Genomic DNA, 22,644 nt, shown 5'->3' with positions numbered 1-22,644 from the left:
TTATTAAATGCTTACTGTTTGTCCTATTTATGTAATCTCCTTTACTATTTAGAGGAACTAGCTGTTATTAGGAGGCATGCCATCTTATTATTCCCAATTTATCACTGCAGACACTGAAACACACAGAGGTTAGCTAATTGTTTGAGGTTACACAGGTAGTAAGAAGCTGAACTAAGAATTCCATGCAGTCTTACTCTGAACTCTCTGCTTATAGTAATGTTTTAACACTTGTAGGGTAGTTATGTGTTTATTCCTAAAGCGTTAGATGTATGTATGCAGTGAAGTAACTTTTGGAAAAGCTGACCTGGAAGTAGTGTATTTCAAGACATAAAATTGAGGCCCACATTCAGGGAGGCTTCTGAGGTTTTTTTTTTAACAGTATCTACCACCATCACCATGCCTGCCTTACCCTTTGGCCTAAGCAAAGCACATAGGTCAATCTTTAGAGATGAGAATGAGTAAGTTTCCATTGTATATTCATATCTAAGGGAATAATAGGAGACATTAAATTCTATGATGTATTAAAGAATGATAATTACCTACCAGGTCACATGGTGAGGTGGTACTTCCTAGGAAGTGTGCAGTGTGAGTCTGACAAATCTATCTTCATATTATCTGAGAAAATAAAATTATATACAGCATACCAGATCTTAAGTAAAAGCCAATTAACCTTGGCAATTGTACCATGGAGTAATTAGTATTTCATTCTGCAAGTTATAACCATGCATGTAACTGTAGTTGACCCAAATTTCAATGAAGTATATAAAGAACAAAGTAACAATGCATAACTTTATTTAAAAAAAAGATAAAAACTAACCGAAATATTTTCTCATAAGCAGACACTGGTTTTCAAATGTGTAGTAACTTCAAAGTAATCCATGCCTAGAAACTTCTACAGCAAATTCCTGTCATAAGACTTTCTCTTATTACCACTGGAGATAAATGAAAAACCTCTCTTCCCTTGATCTTATGATTTCATTCTTATTTCCCTAAAAGTGTACATTTGCTCTAGTACAGCCAGAATGGATAGTATAATTATGAGTATAATTACTTACCTCATTTTCAACAAATAAAATATACTTCAGATACTATCAGGAGAATTGCTAAAATTCCTTTGAATCTCCATGCATACAAAACCATGCAGAAAGGATTTTCCCTTTTTAGGATATCCAGCAAATAACTCCACATGTAATTAACTAATCTAGGTCTAACTGTAAACAAACAGATGTAAAGAAGTACATAAACCAACCCTATATATATGAGGGATGGGGATGATCTATATCATGGCTGATTTGAGATGCTAATTTGTTGGGTCCGTTTGTACAGCCTAAGTTAGGATAGTGTTATTTCAACTGCATTGGACATTTACTTAGCTATACATTCAGTTACCTGCTGTGATCTTAGAATCCCTGTGTTAAATCACCATGAAACATGTAAGTAGGAATAGAATCAGGACAGAAAAAAGAAGGCATTTGACTGATATATGCATAGTTTGCTGAATTTATATCCATGAACACATGCATACAGGCATGAATATACATAGAGAAGAATGTGAACACATGAAGGCACTCATATACAAATTTATGTATCCACAAATTAGAATGCTCAAAATGCCAGAAAGCATGAATGTGTATAGAAACCAATATAATAATGCCTACATCGGGCATTTGCAAACAGGAGCATGCAGGAGTATACCAAAAGAACTTCAAATGCCTACCCCACGTAAAGTGATAATGAAATGGGAAATGACAGACATTGGGATCAATGTCACAGAAGAGACAGATCTGCTCTAAGTCTTCATTCAAAAATGTAGTCTTTGTCTCTGTTATGGGAAGAATGGGGGTATTTATTCCAGGTTTCATATTTCTCTACCTTCTTATCTCTTTAATCATGTTAAGTTGAAAATACAAGCACAAAAACACATAAACAAGCTGCTCAGACCAGAAAGATAAAATGAGAGGTATATTCTTTTTTGAAGATGATGGAGTTTGTTTTATTAACTCGATAATGATTTTGATAATTTACTTTTTTTGAAAACACCTTGCAAGTCCTCAGTTCTGCTGACTCAGAGAATGTTTATTCTCTCACACCTTTCCAAATTTGCAAAAGTTAATTGCTCTAATGTGTTAAATTATCTACACATAGTTGACCCTGGCAGAATATGGATTTAAACGGTGTGAGGCCACTTATACATTAATTTTTTTCAATAAATATACTGAAAAACCACTTGGAAATTTGTGACAATTTGAAAAAAACATTTTATTTTCTCTAGCTTACTTTATTGTAAGAATACAGTATATAATACATATAACATACAAAATATATGTTAAATGACTTTTATTGGTAAAGCTTCCAGTCAAAAGTAGGCTATTAGAGTTAAGTTTGAGGAGAGTCAAATTACTCACAGATTTTCTGCTGCACAGCTACTTACGGGGCTGCTATTTCAGGGATTAAAAGAGTGGGTTTAAATTGTGCTCTTCATAACCTGTTCTCTTTATCTATTCCTCTTACCCATATTGTCCCTACCCCTTACACATACTGTACTGCTCCTCTTCTATGTGTCAGAATCACCTGGTGAAGTCACTCTCAGTGTTTTCCTAAACAAAGTGTCAGTACATTTTACTCATGTTGGAAACATGACCATTGCAAGATACTGTCTCTCTGCCAAATGGAAACTACGCTTTACATAATTAACACATTCCAAGGAAAGGCATAAGGAGAAGCTTTCGGGTTTTCCTGCCTAAACAATCGTTCAGTTAGGGGAACAAGGTTGAAGACATCGAAAGGGGCCAAACTGAAATTTGCAGGGGAAGAAGCACCAACCTGTCACTTTGAATGTGCTGCTAATTAAACAGGAACTTATCAGAGGTGTTCATCCTCTGCCCAACTTTGTTGCATCTTCTAAATTGGAGCTGGGACCATCTGCTGAATATCTGTCTCCTGACTGATTTTAATGGGAAGTGTTTTATTGAAAAAAGTGGTAAACATAAGCCAGAGTCAGAAAAAGAACAAGAAACAGTACAGATTGCTCTCTCTTCTTAATCTTGGTAAAGACATTGTTCATGGAAGTCCGCTCATTCAGCAGTAGATCAGGTACAAAGGTCAACTGTTTGTTCCAGGAGCCTCAGATAGTGCCTGATTTTCTAGGAACAAATTATTGCATTACATGACCTCCCGAGATGCCACCGTGTCTACATGACATGAAGTGAAATGGTGCTTTCAAGGGAATTGAGGAATTGAGGAGTAGGAGTACTAAGTACGGGAGAAAAGCAGAACGTATACACACCACATCTACTTTATTTCTGAGGAAAATGCTGAAATGTCACAATTGAAGTACTACACAGACATTTTTGTCAGTCATTATGATATCAAATCTGTGGCTTTTCTGAGAGAGAGAGAGAATACCATAAGTATCAGCCTGAAAATTATAATTTGTATTTTTATGAAAGGAAACAGAAGAAACCAATTTCAAAGGTTTCCATGGAAGAAACTTACATTTCATTGTCATCTATACCTAAGAGAGTCAGATATCCTAGCTTTCAAAGAAGAGAAAGTGTTGGCAATTTTTCCATATGGTGATTTTGTTTTTTGAACACTAATTCACAACTGCCTATTTGTTTGAATTCTAGTGTTCCCTTTCATACATTGTTATCTTGTATCTGAGAACACTATAAAAAATTATTTTTGAAGTTTTGTGTACCCATGCAAAATACTATATATTCATTAATCTTAGTTTCTTATTATTTTCTCAGTGAAGACGTCACACAGCCAAGATACATTCTCGCTGACTCCCCTGCCATGCGGTATGCTGCAAAGTGAACCCTGGTTTCTCTTTGTAGCAGTCATGCATTTATCTGTATCCTTCATCAGTGGTTGTCTCTTCCTCTAAACTGTAAGCTCCAGGAAGGCAGGACTCTGGCCTTCACGGGAAAGGCAGTGTGGTGAAGTGGTGAAGCACCTGGACTCCCTCAACTCATTGCCAGCTCTGTATCCCTCCTCTTCTGACTAGCTGTGTGATCTCGGGCAATTCAGTTAATATTTTCTACTCAATTTTCCCATCTGTGAAATAAGAATAGCTTATTATTCTTATAATATCAGCCTCAAATAATCCTTTGAATATTTAACTAGTAATTTGTTTTTAAATCTAAAACAGTGGGTAGTACACATTAAGAACAATAATAGTATTCATACCTACTACTTTTGCTTACTATTGGATCCTTAACAAAAAGTAAAATGGCAGGCATGTTTTAGAATCTCAAATATTTATTAAATGGACCTTGAATGAACAAATGGGAAGAAGGGTTCAGAGGTTATCTTAGCGATTTTCTAATCACTTTAGACTTTGATGCCCTTTCTCCATTAAAAGTATATGTAGAATGTCTAAGCCCAGCAAAGATATTATATAAAAGAACAGATTGTTCTAGCTGAAGGTGATGGTTTATGGAGTCTAGAATCCCACCTCCTAGGTGTTCATTTACTTCCTCAGCAGCCTTTCAGTTATGTCTGTTAAAGGACTAGGGTTCAGTAGAATGAAGAAGACAATCTCCAAAATTAAGTTCAACGACTCTAACCAAGATGCTAGAAACTAATACTAAAAGCAATTACGTGACCTGTATAGTCCACATGAATGTCAAAGCTGGTTTCAAAACACACACATGTGCCATGTAAATTATGTCTACTACATCGAGCAGCATTCCAAAATTCACCCTGAAGTGCCATATATACTCTGCTTAAGTCCCAGCCACAGGCCCACCAATCGGGCTTCCAAAGAAAAAAAGCAAAGGAAACAAAACAAAACAAAATTAAAACAAGCTTTTATTTTCTCTCCCTAAAAGACTGTCTTGTGAGTCTCTGCTGTCACACTGGAGTATGCTTTTCGTGACCTCCTTTACTTCTTCCCCCCACTTGCTGCTCTGGTTCTGAATGAATTCATCCAACAAATATTTAAGCACCTTTATGAGGCAGCTACTTCTAAGCACCTGAGACTCATTTACAAACAAAAAGACAAAAATGTCTGCCATCATGGAACTCTATTAAAAAAAAAACACTCAAAATAAAAGGTTTCTGTGACATTGGAAAAGAGAGATTGAAGAAACCTCTAGGATATTTCCACAAAGTTCTTAGCTCTTGACACACAGAAGTAAGTACTATTTTTAATGTTAATATGTTATTTTTCAATTAGTTTATGTAGGATAATTTATACATTGTAGTCTTAATAACAAATCTTTATTGAGCAAAAATAGGCCATCTTTTAGTATCTTTTATTCTTCATCACTTGACCATTCATATTATGTAACATAATCCAGATGAACAAGTACTTGGGGATATTTAAGACTGCACATATGACTAAAAAATTTCCCCTAAGTAAACAAGTATATGTTTTCATTACTCTCTAGGTCTGGCCAGCTTGCTCTACAGTGTCAATAATTATATCAGCCTTTGCTGCAATTAGTGTTAATTATAGTACCTGAGCTATAAAAATAAAAGGTTCCATTATAGCAAAATTCAAATATTGTTTTAATCCAGATACTACATTGCAATCTAAAATAGTGAATGTTCCCATCACATATAACTGTTTTAGACTTGTAATCCAGTATATTTTTATGAAACAGAATTGTGTCTATAATAGTACTGCAAAGCTAACTACCTGCTTAAAGAATGAAAAAAAAAATTAGTGATCTAGTATATTCAGTATTCAGAGATTTGAGATCACACAGAAAACCATATCTAGATGAGTCACTGAATTACTCACTTTTCTTCTGAGCAGGTTGGCCCTGGATGGATAGAGTCAGTATTTATTTAGGCCTTACAGATTTTAGGCATTGGTTCAGTTTACATAGTTACTGTTTATAAAGGGGAACACAAAGTCCAAAACAAATTCCTAACTTGGGTTGAACATAAAGCTTTAATATTTTAAATTAACTAGAGAGAAATAATTTTTTTTTGTTAGCTTTGTTATACCTATGTGGAAACAAGTTATTCCATTGGAAATTATGTTTGTTTTTCAGTAAGAATCAATTCATATTCAGCAAAACTTCAGTAATCTTTCACTGCTTCCATTACATAAAGGTATATAATATAACTATACTAACTATAGTCAACATTTAGGATAACAGTTTCTTCCACATGAGGGTATTTAGGCTATGAATGTTAAATCCTCAAAAACAACATCCATTTATATAGCTGTTAATAAAGACATAATAAGGAATGGCATCTCTTTTATGGACAAAAGCCACACAGATAAGCAAAGCATTTTAAACCTCTCTGGTACTATTTTAAAACAATTAAAAGATGGAGAGGAAATAAAATGCATTCATTAGAGTCATAGAACATACTAAAAAAAAAAAAGAATTCTGTGCTTAGCTACTAAAAGGAACTCCCAGAATATTTCTTAAAATTATTTATAAAGCACTTCTGCTATAAAATCTTTTTGTTTTGAAACAAATAATGCAGTGAATACACCACAGTAAATTCTACAAGATGCATAATGCCATCATTCAAGAAAAAAATATATACATTATACTCATTCAAAGCCTACTTGATCATACCAGTAATTAAGAGAAGCAAATTGATTACATTGGCACATATTAGAATAGGAATTTGGAGCATAGAAAAATAATTTACAAATGAAGCTCTTCAGATTTTATTAGTATTAAGCCAAATTCTCATCTTACAATGTACCCTATAAAAATTTCAGAAAATATCAGCCTGATTCTCTTTTTATTAGTTTCAAAGGTGTCTCAAAACATACCATGCTAAACTGAAATGGTGATTAACTTTCCATAGGATCCAGAGACTCTAGGAAGGAAGTTGGGGCATGGGACTGGGGTGGGAAAGTGAACCTAAATTAAAACTAAATTATCTGTTTCCCTTTCAGAAACCTTTGGAAATGGTTAGGGTTTCTGGACATACTGGAGAAATTGTAAGAAACAGCAGTTGGGAAAGTAGCAATATTTTATCTCATAAGGATGAAATGAGTTCTAGAACTGAAAAGGAGTCAGCAGGGACTTTAGACCTTGATCTTTCCTTCTATCCTGGTCACTTCATCTGAAAACCCTATGAATCAACTATAAAACTAACTCTCTTTCTTTCTTAGGTAGACTGCAATCCTAAAAAAAAAAATGACAAATGACACTGAATTATTCTGCAAGCATATTGTTACATGAATATATCACAATATTACGTTTACTATTAATGATAGTTTGCTACTTCTCCAATTACCACAATTATTTCAATATGTCATTGTGATCCAAGGTGTACCATTATTTCTCTAAATTTAAGTTCATCTATTGATTACAGATTTCATTTTATTCTATTATTATTTTTATTATTAACTATCTTCTAACACAGCCTGCCAGGATACAGTGTTCCAAATATATTAATTTTGGACTCATAGATCCTTTCTATAAAAGCAATGGTTTTATATGGATTATGCATTTGCAAATAGGTCTAACCAGTACAAGTGAATATATTTGATGCAGACAATCTAACTGGATCATTTAACCCATTAATTTCAATCTGTAATCTTGATGCTTCATTGATCTTATCAATGAGATAATTATCCAAATGTCAATTCCTGTTGCTTGTAAACTACATTTAGATTATTTAGGGGTACATTTATCTGATCAGTGCTATTATTATACAGAGCCCCAACTTCAAACACTATCACAGCCACTGATCTGTTTTAATACACATTTGTTTTCAAAATACAGAAATCTGGGTTCATTGGTTCAACATGGCTGTTTTACTTTCATCAAATCCTCATTTTTAAAATGTATATTATCAGCTTACATATTTTTATTTTGGAACCCTTTTCCCATCCCACATTCTACTACCCAATATCATACTAAAAATAATACTGGGCATTTCAAACAACTGTTTGCTAACTTGGAATAATTCCAGCAGACAACCATAGGGATGTTATCTATAGAAGGCAAAAAAATCTAATCAATCATGTCAGAAATTTAGTCATACATTCAGATATTCAATACGAAACATACTTAATCAATTGCTAACTGACTAAATCCCTCACACAATTGTCTCAACATTTAGACGTGGTGGTTTAAAATAAAAAGAATAGCAATGAACACCCTCAAATAAACAATGTACTTAGGTCAGCACAGATTCCAACCTTAGAAAAGTGATCCAACTGGTTAGTGTGGACCAAAATCTTTATGATGCAGTTGCAATTTAGAATCTAAGAATGCTGAGGATCTGCAACATTTTATAATTCTCTGGTTGATTAAAAAAATTAGATCATAAAAGTACTAGATACCCAAAGGGAACAGAGGAATTAAATATTATATATTTCATTTAAGTTCAAACAGACCAATTTATAATGGGCAATTTACTGATGAGAATGACTGTCTATGACTGCGGATATCCATTTTAATTAGGTTATTGCTTAAGGATCATAATTGGCCTGGAATCTTTTGGAAAATATGTAGGTTACTTTATAAAATTACATAAAACCATGAAAAATTTGCATGCTTTAAAAACTTAGTATGTCCATCAAGCCTGTGGTCAAAAAAGAGTATGAACACAATAGGAAATGGATGTTTTTAACACAGTTTCTTGGTATTTACAGTATTTTTTCTTCTCTCATTGCCCTCCCTTCAAAGCTGGTCAATTGTTTTTCAGGATTTTTTTTCACCTCACATTCAGGACAAGGAGGCATTTGCAATTTCTGTCAAGCAATAGAGAAAAGACAATTAGAATAGTAAAAATAAACATATTTTTTAGGTAAAAATTAAAATCCTAACAGAATAGTTAGATGTCTCAGAACTTGAGAAACTCAGTTCATATACCTATATTTATTATTAGAAAATTAACGCTGGACAAAAATAAATGCAAATATGTTAATACTTCTACTTCATGAACATACATATAATATTATCTACAAATAGCAAGAAATTTTAAAATTGTTTTGAGAAAACTTTGGATAAACCATTAAACTCTGATCAATCTAACCCAAAGTTGAGCAATATTTTGCTAAGGAAGTGGACCCAAAGAATTGCTATAATATCATATTTTTGGTCAAATACAGAATAGTACAGATAGAGTTGAGAACGAAGCTCTTGAGCTGTGTTTGTTGTTTGTTGCGGGGGGATATGTATTTCTTCCTACCTCCTCTTCCCCAAATCCTTTTACTTTCTTGTCCCATATGGAGTAATGCATGGTTTTTGTTATCTGTTTACTTTTGTTTCTTAGATGTGTCGGAGCAGTGACATAACTCTCATTGTTGTTCTGGAGACTGCAGATAATCAAACTAAAGCCTTAGTGGCAGGCATAGTGGTCATAGAAATGTCCAGAACAACTAGGTAAATGTAATATCATGTATTAGCCAATGCAACATCCCTACTTAAGGTAAAGCTGGAGAAAAATAAACAAACCCAATGGATTCAAGAAGTGCTTTCTGACATACTCAAAGCAAACAGACAAAATACCTGTGGGTCAGGCTCTGCTTTTATAGTATCACCTCTTGGGGGATTTTCTGTGTGCTTCATTGAACAGATCTTTCCCTCCTGTGAAAGCTGCAATTGAAAATAAGTCAATGAAGTTAAATTACATGAAGGAAGGGGGTAAAAGAACTCCCTTGAATTCTTCCCATTGAGACACTTCCTTCACTTTGATACAAGGTGAAGGGCAAGCTAGTGATGAAATCATCACATGAGTGGGATCTCAAGGAGAAATCAAGCATTCCCAGTGAGTGTGGCGATCAGTGCTTATGGCCGTCAGCTACTACAGTAAAGTTCAGTTGCAATGGAAAGTTCTTTCTTTGTAAAAGGTTAAAAAGAAGTAAAGAATTACAAAACTGCTATATCTTGTGATCTGTCAAGATACTAAGACTTACTTATGTCTGTGGCCTGCAGGAACACCAATACTGCCAGCGAAGAAGTGATTTAAACAATATGATCATTAATCTGTCTAGAAAAATATCTTTAATACCTTAAAAAAGATTATGTTTCTGGGAATAAGATCCTATATTTTATTAACCAGGAAATCTCATCTTGCTTATTAGTGTCAACAGTTTTGATAAAGAAGGGCTTTCAATAGGCTTTCATTCCCATTTTAACCAAAGTTAAAATATGGAATTTTCCTTTATCTTCCTTCTTCCTCCCTCTCTTCCTTTTTTGGTCTGTTTCTTTTCCTTCTTTCCTTACTGCCTCTCCTTTTCCCTCCCTTCTGTTTACTCTTTCTCTTTGTTTTAAGGACATCTTCAAAGTAACTATAAAGATGGTTTAGTTAAAGATTTTTTTTTTTTTTTTGGTGATTTCCTATAATCCTTTCCATGCATAAAGAGAGCCTAACAGGAAAGGAAAAAAGATGTCAGTGTGAGAAGTGAGGTGGAAATCTCCTTCCAAAACCACATGTATTTTGAGAATGCAGCAAACACAACTATTCCTAAAAGAGTGACCAGAAGTAAGAGTGCACCAGCCAGTCTACATCTTGGAAAAGTGAACATCCATGGAAAAGAGTAAAATAAAATAGCCACTACCTGGCGTGACTGGAGCACTCCCCCCACCCCAGCTCACAGGCAGGAGGAAAAGAATCACAGCAGGGAGGGAGTGAAGCCCCAAACTGCTTAATATCCAGCTCTAGAAATCTAATCCAGGAGCACAAACTCACACTGCATGGTGCTCTGGAGATTAGAAGGGCTAAAAACCAAAGTTAGGGTCTAAGACTGAGAACAGATTTCCATAACTGGCTGCCCTGGGACAGAAGAAAAGCAGGCGCTTTTAAAGATTTCTCAACAGTGAGAGGGCTGCTAAAGGGGCAAGGGTTTAGGAGAAGGAACAGGTGGACAAAATAGTTCCGACACACTGAGCCCAGTAGGTTGGGAACTTTCAGGAGCTTCAGGTGCTCCATCCACCTGGTTGGCAACACAGCCCTGAGCATGATAAGCAGCCTGACGCTTCTTCTTCCCTGCCAGTACCTGCATGCAAACCCGCTGACCCTGCCATTGCTACAGACCAGCAGAGGAAGCCCCGTCTACAGCAACTATGCAGCTTAACACAGAGGCTTCTCCCTGCATGGTTAACAGGCCCTGTCAGCAGAGACAGGCAGTGTAACCATGAAGCACAAAAGGACTTTGTCTTCCTGGAAAACACCTGTGACGACCACCATAGCCTAGGCCATACTGAGGGTGTCCCGTCAAGGGTAGCTAAGGGGAATAACCCAGAGGCCACTTTAAGATGTGAAAACAAAAAAAGGAACAAGAGACAAGGACATTACATAATGATAAAGGGGTCAGTTCAACAAGAGGATATAACCACTGTAAATATCTATGCACCCAACCCAGGAGCACTTACATATGTGCAACAAACACCAACAGAATTAAGGGGGGAATAGAATGCAATGCATTCATTTTAGGAGACCTCAACACACCACTCACTCCAAAGGACAGACCAACCAGACAGAAAATAAGTAAGGACACTGAGGCACTGAACAACATGTTAGAACAGATGGACCTAACAGACCTCTATAAAACACTTCAGCCAAAAGCAACAGGATAGGTATTCTTCTCAAGTGCACATGAAACATTTTCCAGAATAGATAACATACTAGGCCACAAAAAGAGCCCCAGAAAATTCAAAAAGATTTAAATTGTACCAACCAGCTTCTCAGACCACAAAGGTATGAAACTAGAAATAAATTGAACAAAGAAAACAAAAGGCTCACAAACACACGGAAGCTTAACAACACTCTCCTAAATAATCAATGGATCAATGACCAAATTAAAACAGAGATCAAGCAATACATGGAGACAAGTGAAAACAATAGTTCAATGCCTCAACTTCTGTGGGATGCAGCAAAGGCAAATCTAAGGGGAAAGTATATAGCAATTCAGGCTTATTGACAGAAGGAAGAACAATCCCTGATGAACAGTCTAAATTCACAATTATTGAAACTGGAAAAAGAAGAACAAATGAGGCCCAAAGTCAGTAGAAAGAGAGACATAAAGATCAGAGAAGAAATAAATAAAATTGAGAAGAAAAAAACAATAGAAAGCATCAGTGCAAGCAGGAGCTGGTTCTTTTAGAAAATAAACAAAATAGATAAACCCCTAGCCAGACTTCTCAAGCAAAGAAGGAGAATCTACACACATAAACAGAATCAGAAATGAGAAAGGAAAATACCACTATGGACACCACTGAAATACAAAGAAATATTAGAGAATACTATGAAAAATTATATGATAACTGGATTATCTAGAAGAAATGGACAACTTTCTAGAAAAACACAATCTTCCAAGACTGACTCAGGAAGAAACAGAAAATTTGAAGAAACCAATTATCAGCAATGAAATTTAATTGGAAATCAAAAAACTACCCAAGATCAAAATTCCCATACCAGATGACTTCACCACTGAATTTTACCAGACATTTAGAGAAGACATATTACCCATTCTCCTTAAACTTTTCCAAAAAATAGCCAAGGAGGGAATACTTCCATACTCATACTATGAAGTCAGCATCACTCTAATAACAAAGCCAGGCAAAGACATCACAAAAGAAAAACAAACTACAGACCAATATCCCTAATGAACATAGATGCAAAAATACTCAATAAAATATTAGCAAACTGAATTAAAAATGCATCATGATCAAGTGGGATTCATACTAGGGCTGCAAGGATGGTACAACAGTAGAAAATCCATCAACATCATCCACTACATCAATAAAAAGGACAAAAGTCACATGATCATATCCATAGATGCTAAAAAAAGCATGTGACAGAATTTAACACCCAATAGTTATAAAACTCTCAGCAAAATGGGTATAGAGGGCAAAGTACCTCAAGATAATGAAGGACATACATGATGAACCCAGAGCCAACATCATACTTAACAGTGAAAAGCTGAAAGCTTTTCTTCTAAGATCAAGAACAAGACAATGATGCCCACTCTCCCCACTTCTATTCAACATAGTACTGGAGGTCCTAGCCTTGGCAATCAGACAACACAAAGAAATAAAAGACATCCACATTGTTAAGGAAGAAGTTAAACTGTCACTGTTTGCAGATGACATAATATTGTACATAAAAAACTAAAGAGTCCACTCCAAAACTTCTGGAACTAATATCTGAATTCAGTAAAGTTGCAGGATACAAAATTAATACACAGAAATCTGTTGCATTCCTATACACTAATGATGAATTGCAGAAAGAGAAATCAGAAAAACAATTACATTCATAATTGTATCAAAAAGAATAAAATACCTAAGAATAAACCTAGCCAATGAAGTGAAAGACCTATACCCTGAAAACTACAAGAACTCTTGAGAGAAGTTAAAGAAGTAGCCAATAAATGGAAATACGTCCCATGCTCATGGATAGGAAGAATTAATACTATCAAAATGGCCATCCTGCCTAAAGCAATCTACAGATTCAATGCAATCCCTATCAAAAAACTGACAGTATTCTTCCACAAACTGGAATAGTTCTAAAATTCAAATGGAACCACTGAAGACCCTGAATAGCCAAAGCAATCCTGAGAAGGAAGAATAAAGTGGGGGGATTATGCTCCCTGACTTCAAGCTCTACTAAAAAGTCACAGTAATCAAGATATTTTGGTACTGGCACAAGAACAGACCCATAGATCCGTGGAACAGAATAAAGAGCCCAGATAAAAAACCACACGTCTGGCCCATTAGTATATGATAAAGGAGCCATAAATATACAATAGGGAAATGAGAGTCTCTTCAACAATGGGGTATGGCAAAAGTGGACAGCTACATCTAAGAGAATGAAACTGGATTACTGGATAACTCCATACACAAAAGTAAACACAAAATGGATCAAAGACCTGAATATAAGTCATGAAACCATAAAACTCTTAGAAGAAAATATAGGCAAAACTCTCTTGAATATAAACATAAGCAACTTTTTCATGGGCAAGGGAAAAACAGCAAAAATGAAAAAGTGGGACTATTTCAATATAAAAAGCTTCTGTACAGCAAAGGACATCATCAGTAGAACAAAAAGGCATCCTACAGTATTGGAGAATATATTCAGAAATTACGTATCTGATAAGAGCTATACATCCAAAATATATAAAGAGCTCAATAACCAAAAAGCAAATAACCCGATTAAAAAATGGGCAGAGGATATGAACAGATACATCTCCAAAGAAGAAATTCAGATGGCCTACAGGCACATGACACCAGTTAGGATGGCCAATATCCAAAAGATAAACAACAAGTGTGGGTGAGGACATGGAGAAAGGAGAACCTTCCTACACTGCTATTGGGAATGTAAATTAGTTCAACCATTGTGGGAAGCAGTATGGAAGTTCCTCAAAAAAACTAAAAATAGGTATACAATTTGACCCAGGAATTCCACTCCTAGGAATTTACCCTAAGAGAACATGATCCCAGATTCCAAAAGACATATGCACCCCTAAGTTTATCACAGCACAATCGCCAAGAAATGGAAGCAACCTTAGTGTTCATAAGTAGATGAATGGATAGAGAAGATGTGGTATATATACACAATGGAATATTATTCATCCATAAGAAGAAAACAAATCCTACCATTTGCAATAACATGGATGGAGCTAGAGGGTATTATGCTCAGGAAATAAGCCAGGTGGAGAAAGACAAATATCAATTGATTTCACTCATCTGTGGAGTATAACAACAAAGCAAAAACTGAAGAAACAAAACAGCAGCAGAATCACAGAACCCAAGAATGGACTAACAGTTGCCAAGGGAAAGGGGCTCAGGAACATGGGTGTGGAGGGAGGGATAAGGCAATTAAGGGGCATTATGATTAGCCCACATAATATGGAGGGGCATGGGGAAGAAAGTAGAGCACAGAGAAGACAAGTAGTCACTCTATAGCACCTTACTGTGCTGATGGACAGTGCCTGTAATGGGGCATGTGGTGGGGACTTGTTAATAGGAGGGAATGTAGTAACCACAGTGTTGCTCGTGTGAAACTTGAGCATAAGACTGTGTATCAATGATACCTTAATAAAAATGATAATAACTTTAAATGAATAAAAATGTACTCTAAAAATAAAAAAGACAGAGCCTATGAGTTTAACAGTTCCATGCCCACCAGGTAGCTCTGACCTTGAAGAAGTCAGTTTGTTTCCTTGGCGCCAAAGGCAGGGAGGAGACCTAAACTCTTTGAAGTCTAACATTCTGTAAATTTTATAGGTAGATGGTAACTATAGAGCTTGTATAGATTTTACTTCCTCCAGTTCACATATTAAAGCAAAGTTATTTTTATATCCTTGCGTGTGTTATATTTTATTGCTCTTAATTTAATCCAATGCTACTTCATTCTTCTGTGCCTATGTGTACGCCACACCACCTTCATAAAAGTCTTACTTGGAACATCCTGAAAACCAGCTACATATTTCTTATCTAGCATATCATTTCCACCAACTAGATAAACTCAGTCACACTTTCTGGCTTTACAGGCATGGTCCATATAAAGACTGTATCACTTAACATTGTTTTTACATGCATAAGCATGTTAGCTCTTCAATATAAGTTCCTTGCAGATAGAGGCTATATTTATCAGCTCTAGATCCCAGCTATCTGCCTACCAGATAACAAGTGGTCAGTATATAGTCTCTGAATAAATATAAATGAATAAACAAACATTGGCTATGAAAATATTTCAGTCTTTTAAAATATTAAAAAGTGCTTGATTTTTTTTATATGACCACATTTATACTTGATAGAGACTCCAAAATGGTTACACACTACCATAAGGGGTAGAATAGAAGAAAAGTAAGATAGATACTATAAAAATAAAAATCAGTAGTGAAAATGTTGATTACCTTATTATAAGAAATTTTAAGTAGACATACAAAGAATCTTCTATGCTACCTAAGAAAGAAATTTGTTTCATTTTATGTTGTATGGGTTTGAATTAGACCTGAAATCTAAAATTTCTCTGGGATATAATAATTGTTATTTTTATTGTGATAATACAATTGACCTTTGTTGCTTTTTTTTTCTTACTTGCATTCAGCCTTTGAAAAATTAATTAAAATAATTGTATGAAATATCAAGCTCAAAAAACATGATCAATACAGAAAGCAACCTGAGGAGTACAAGATTTCCCCAAATATATTTGGGATAATAGAGTTCATAGGTCATATAAGTAAGGGGAAAAGGTTTATTTAACATTGAAACTTGTATTTGAAACATTCTCCTCAGAGCCTTTAACACACAATTTCTTATCGTTCTGGTGTTGAATGATCTGCCTATATCCATGTAGCAATCACATATGGTGATTGTTAAAAAAAATGACTGATAATTCAGTCCTATTTATATCAGGCTTGCATTTTTTAAATCAGCACTCTAGCAATTCAAACACACAGTGAAATTTGAAATCCATTTCTTCATAATGCAAAATTGTATTATAAATCCCTTAGAAGGAGTTACAATATAACCATTTCCTAAATCTCTTTGCCCTAAAAACCTTATTTTTGTGTGTGGGACATCACTTGAGGTCATTGTTATAAGAAACATACTACAGGATTTGCAATGGAGTATGCTCTTTTATTAATGCAAGCATAGCTGACTCTTCGAGACAAGCCTTTGATCACCTAAACAATAAAAACTTATTAAATTTCAACATTAAAGAAAATGTGGCTGGAAGATAAATCTTTTTTGATACTTTGATCTTACAATGAACATTACCTTTAAATTTATTTTGTTTCTGTGCCTCACAGGCATTACAGAAAGTGTATGAAATGGAGTTCATAAAATTCTTAGTGTTTCTCAGAGAAGTAACAGATACAAGGGCAACACAATTATAACTTGCAGGTCTCATGCCTTAATAATCATCTCATCAACTTTGTGGCCACTGATGAAGCATGCATTCACTTGCTGAGAACAAAAAGAGGAGAATTCTTCATGAGCTTTCTCACTCTTGTTGGAAGTATCACCCAAACTGCCCCAAATCCCAGAGAACTAATAGTTAAGGAAGGGAAAAAGAATTCTACCCATTTCCAATATTGTAATATAAAGGTATTCTTGCCTAATGGTTAAAAGTGTTTTGGAGTGAAATGGATCTTGATTCAAGTTTTAGTTCTGATATTTATTCACTGGTGATCTTGATAAAGTAACTTGATCAGTTACTTATCTCTGGATCTCAGTTCATTGACTATAAAATGGGACTACTTCATAGTATTATTTTAAGGATAAAAGGAGAAACCATGTAAGAATATTCAGTATAAATACCAACAAATAGTAAGCATTCTTCTTTTCTTCCACTTTTCCTATTAGTATTAGTATCATTAATGATTATAAGCCAATAATTACGATGAGTTCTACTGAAATTACAAATATAAATAAAGTATGTGGCAGAATCAACAGCCATGCAATTCCCACAAATAGAAGATGAAGAAGAAAGCTAGAAAGAGGAGAAGAAAAGGAAATAGAGAAATAAGTCCTGATTTGAAGGGATGCCAAAAAAAAATTAGTACTAATATTTCTCTTTGACATTATAGGTATTAATAATGACAAAATTAACAAAATTTATGTTTTTCCTTGGGAGGAAAAAAGATGTGAAATAGAAGTTTCAAGATTATACAAAATTGTGTTTATATATTTAAAGATTTACCCAGTGATAAATGGGTTTGGAGTTTGTGGGTAAAACTGCAGTATTTCTAGAATCTCTCACCTGGCCTTAGTTTATCTCCATATCAATAAGTGTTTCCAAGGAATGGAGTGAAGTAGAGCATCTCCATATCAACAGGTGATTACAAGGGGGATGGGGAGCAAATGCATACCTGGACCAGAGAGGTTTGGTGAGGTCTTTTTGCAAATTGGTGGTGAGAGACACGGGTGAGAAGGAGTAGACAACTGACTGCTTGTAAGCAATGAACGAACAGGTTTCTCCCACTTTATTTCTCCCTTTGACTGATTTTGGCTTCAAAGGTTTATGAACCTATTTTCCCCCCCTGGGCTGGGAACATATTTTCCCCCCAGAGTTACAGTTACACTGGAATCACTTAATACAGAATTAAACCAATGGGTCTACTTCTAGGGAAGTTGCCTTGGAAATACATAAGGTTATTTAATTTACAACATAATGTAATCCTTAAAACAAATCCTCTTCATTTAGGGAGTGAGAGTAGGAGGTGTGATTAATGAGGAAAAAAATAGCACTTATTTAACTGTGACCAAGAAACTTACCCAAAGAGAATGGACAGAATAGGAAAAGTAATGTAGTAACATTTGCTTCTGAAAATGGATTTTTTTTTACCTTCATGGCCACACAAATGAAAGCTAGACAATCTGATGAGTTGCCTCTATTACACTTAAACTATCAGAAAACTAAGAGCCAAACTGAGTGCCCAAGAATTGCTTTATACTTTATTCATCCATTCAATGTAGGGACATGGAATAAGCATCATGATTAACATTTCCTGCCTATGATGAAAAATAATGAGATATAAATTGTATAGTAAGAATAGGAGCGACTCCATCTTAAGGCTAAGATTCGATTTTAAAAACCAGGGAGTTAGGAGGTAGGACTCCTAACATATTATGGTAATTAGCCAACAGTCTACCCTATCTTAAGACAGGAACGGCAGTCCTAAAATGGTATGTTTCCACTGCTTGAGAGTAATCACTATCTTGGAGAAGAACACAATCAAGAAATTCCTTGTGTTAAGTTTACCTTTTACAGAATATCTACAGGACTGGCTGGAAGGTGGTGTCTATCACCAGACAGAGACATCATGAAACCATATGTCAAGCCTATGCCCCCTGGCTCTTAGCCCCATTCTTGATAGCCTTAAAAGATGGACTTCTAAGCCCTTAAGTTTGCCTTCTCTCTGAGGCCACACACACTCCTGTCTAGTCTCACATCAAATAAATTTTTTTGTTGCACAAGCCAATTGTACTTGTCTCTGAACTCTTTTCCATGATAAAGACAAGAACTCTCCAACATCTACCTCTGGATGTCCTTGGAACTTTGCTATTTCATTTGGCTTTCTAGTTTTAACACAATCCTTTTCTCTCTCCCTGTTTTATTTCTGAACAGTAGGAAAGTGGAAGTTCTCAGAACATGAACTCATTCCATCCAGTGCTCTGTGGCTCCCCCAGCTCCTGGGGGTATAGGGGCTTCGTTCCCATGCAGTACAGATTTCAAGCAGACATTGGATGCCAGGTGACCCTGGCTTTAGGAGTTAGCAAGGGATTTTCCCTATGCTGAGCAAGAGTTAAATAAACTTCCCTTTTCTTCTGTTCTTCCTTCCTCTCAGCTGTCTACACAGCTGTAGACATTTGCTTCTACTCTTGCTTTAATGAATTCCTTCCTTACCTACACTCCTGTGACTTGGTTGGGGATTCTTTCTCAGTCAGAGTCAAGAATCCTTCCCTATTAGAGTTGAGGTTTCACCTAGTATGCAATAAGAGACCTCCCCAAATGCAACAGCTGCCCAACACCATTTTGAGTTCCTACTCTGTGACAAGCACTATTTTAGGTTTAGAGGTATAACAGTGAAAAAAGAGAGACAAGATCCTTATACTTAATGGACATTACAGTCTAGTCAGTCTAGTGGAGAAAGCAGAAATACAAACATAAACAGAACATATAAAAGGGAGTGTCAGAGCATGATAAGTGTGATGGTGTAAGTGCTTTCAGGTCATGTCTAATGTCATCTCAGTAAAGGTGAGCGCACAGGCTTTGGAGTCAGGCACAGGAAGCCCTAGTTCTTCCACAACTAATGTCTATTAGGGGATGTTCCATGTAACCTTTTGGGGCCTTAACTTAATTATCTGAAAACAGGGTTAATATTATATGTTACAGATAAGTTCTGTGAGTATTAAAAACACAAAATCAATATGCTTAGTATATTTGTGTAACATGTTTTAGATGTATAAGAAGCATTTACTTAATTCTTTCAGATGCTTGTAATCAGTTACTCCTCTTTCATTCTATACTTTTTAGCTTTATATGCCTTTTCATGAAATGTGCTATAAAGGTAAGAAATATTTGAGATAAATTAAGAAAGATAATTCTGTTGCATCTTAATTGCTAGTTTGTACATTCACTAGACTGGAACTCTGTTAAGTGACATGAAGACAAAAAGGTAGTTCGTGTATTTTCTTATAATTCGGGTTTCCATAAAACAAACTTGTTGGGGTTTGAGTTTATTCATCTTGGCTTTTGTCCCTGCTGCAACAAAGAATTGAAGGGCAGAGACACAGTAGTGAAGCAGAGTTAAGGTTTTATTTGAATACACTCTGAGGGAGGAGTAGACCAGAGTCAAGGTAGACAAAGGCAGATTTACTTGAATAAAGCAGAGAGGAAGGAAAAACTGGGAGGAAAGGGAAACTCAATAAATTCCTGCTCAGCATAAGACACGTTCCCTGCCAACTCCTAAAACCAGTGTCACCGGGCATCCAGTGTCTGCCTGTTTGTTTCACCAGCCAATTTATAGTGTTAGCCTGTAATAACACACACATACACTTGCAAACACAGATACAGAGCCATTATATATGGCAAAATAATACTCTGTTTTAAACACATTATCTTTAAGTCTCTTTGAAAACACATATTTTACTAATTTAATTCTTGCTAGGCATAAAACTAGGATATAGTGGTAGGCAGTAACCTAGTGTGATCCTGTGATTCCAAGCCCTGGTTGCATACCTTGTAAAACACACTACCCTTGAGTTCAGACAGAACCCATGAATATGGTAGGATATTCCTACTGTGCTCAGATTACTAGTCATCTGACTTTCAGATAATCAAAAGGGAAATTATCCAGGTGGCCTTGCCTAATCAGGATGCCCTTACAAGGAATGGGCCTTGCTGAAGTCCAAGATAATGGAACTGTGAGAAGGCTACTGGATGGGGCTACATAGCAAGGGCCTAAGAGTGACCTAGCAGAACTAAAAGCTTACACAGCCACCAGCTAGCAAGACAAAAGGGGACTTCAGTCCTACTGCCTCCGAAAAATGAATTCTGTCAACACCTGAATGAGTTTTGAAGCTGATTATCTGCTAATTCAAAATTCCAGATGAGAATATTACTGGCTGACTCCTTAATGTTAGCCTTGTGAGACCATGTGCCAGAGTCCTGACCCATGAAAAATGTGAGATAATTAATCTGTATGTGTGTTTTTAAGTCATTGAGTTCATAGTAATTTATAACTGAAAACTAATACAAATGTTATGACAGAAGACCTGTAAGTTGTATCGTGTGAGCCTAAAGTATCTCATTGTGCTGCCCTACCTTCGTTTTAATGATTTAATTATAGTTAATGTACTGGTTCCACACTTCTTGAAGGCAGACAATAGAAAAGTTTTAAATTAAAAAAAATTGGGGGGAATAATTTAAAAATAATTGTGTGGACACAATATACAGATGATTTTTTTAAATGGAATAGTAACAGATGATCTCTTCGCCAATTCCTTATGTCTTGACCTCTTCATTGCTATTAATACTGCTGCCAGTTCTTTCATTGTTTTAAAATACCCTCTGTGTTTTATTAGTTCTCATCCCTTAATGTTTTATTATCTGATCTCTTTTGTTCTTGTTTATCTCAACTCTCATGTTTATATATAAAATCAACCATTATATAATGTTGTCAAGTTCATAAAGTTATTACTGTTGCAGGTAAAACCTATGTCCACCTTACCATAAATTTGGGATCCTTCCAAGATTCCTTATTACTTTTTTCTTATTATTTACCAGTATAATGCCTTATAATTTGACAATCATGTCACATTTTACAGTTTAGCTAACACAATTTTTAACAACAAAAAATGTTTTCATACAATACTTTTTTATTTTACAAAGATAACTCAGTAAATAGTAGGTATGCATTGGGGCCTGACTAATCAGTGAGATGTATTCTCCATAAAGGGAAGAATATATGACTGTTGGTATTTTGGGTGACTAGGGATTTCCTCATGAAGGAAGTGTGAAAGAAATTGATCTCATATAATAGGTAGAGGTTTTTTCTTGTGTGTGTGTGTGTGTGTGTGTGTGTGTGTGTGTGTGTGTGTGTGTGGCAGAACCACGAGGACAAATGAGAAGTGAAAATAGAAATGTAGTGGAGCAGAACACACCAAGAGGACTACGGCAGGGACGGTTCATGGAAGAACGTGAAAGTCAAGTGTGGTGTTCTGATTCAATTTTGCAGTTATGAAGAGACAATTATAAATATCCTGCAGAAATATGCCCACTTTTCTAAGAAAGCTTATAAATTAATGCTCTTTCTGTGTTGAAATGTGAAGAGATGCATGAGCAGGACTCTAAAGTGATCATTCCATACAATACTTGCTTTAAAATGCTGTCAATAACCTGCTTCTTTCAGTGCAAGGCTTAGCATCCATGCCAGTTTTACTAGCATTCCTCTCTAACTTCCTGTCTCCTGGAGATCACCAGGATGTGTCAAGGCAGATCTCTTTTTCTCTCAACATGTCTACAGGAAGTTGAGACATGGCAATTTAAAAAATATATATACATAAATTAGATTTAAATACTCAAATATTCTGAGTTGGAGTTTCAGAAGTTATTTCATATATCCATTACTAGGTTAAGTTATGTAACTGAAAACTCCTTTTCCAAATGATTCATATTCTCTTCATGCCTGAAACTTGTATACTACATACCATCAAAGCACCCTCTACTTCCCATCACAAGCAAGATATATTA

General features: G+C 35.4%; 1 protein-coding gene across 2 annotated transcripts in view; it reads right to left on the bottom strand.

Moving 5' to 3' along the window:
- Positions 1-2,230: 2,230 nt before the first annotated feature.
- Positions 2,231-22,644, bottom strand: part of LUZP2 (leucine zipper protein 2) — a 515,109-nt gene continuing 494,695 nt past the window's right edge. For both annotated transcript variants that reach the window (XM_037027123.2, XM_037027124.2), the window contains exons 11-12: positions 9,447-9,533; positions 2,231-8,686 (exon numbers count right to left, since the gene is read on the bottom strand). In XM_037027123.2, the coding sequence (XP_036883018.2) occupies positions 8,582-8,686; positions 9,447-9,533 (192 nt within the window). In that variant the 3' untranslated portion in view covers positions 2,231-8,581. The remainder of the gene's footprint in view (positions 8,687-9,446; positions 9,534-22,644) is intronic.

Source organism: Manis javanica, chromosome 11 (assembly GCF_040802235.1).
Source record: "Manis javanica isolate MJ-LG chromosome 11, MJ_LKY, whole genome shotgun sequence".
Classification (NCBI taxonomy): Eukaryota; Metazoa; Chordata; class Mammalia; order Pholidota; family Manidae; genus Manis; species Manis javanica.
This window is presented reverse-complemented; position numbering and strand designations above follow the sequence as displayed.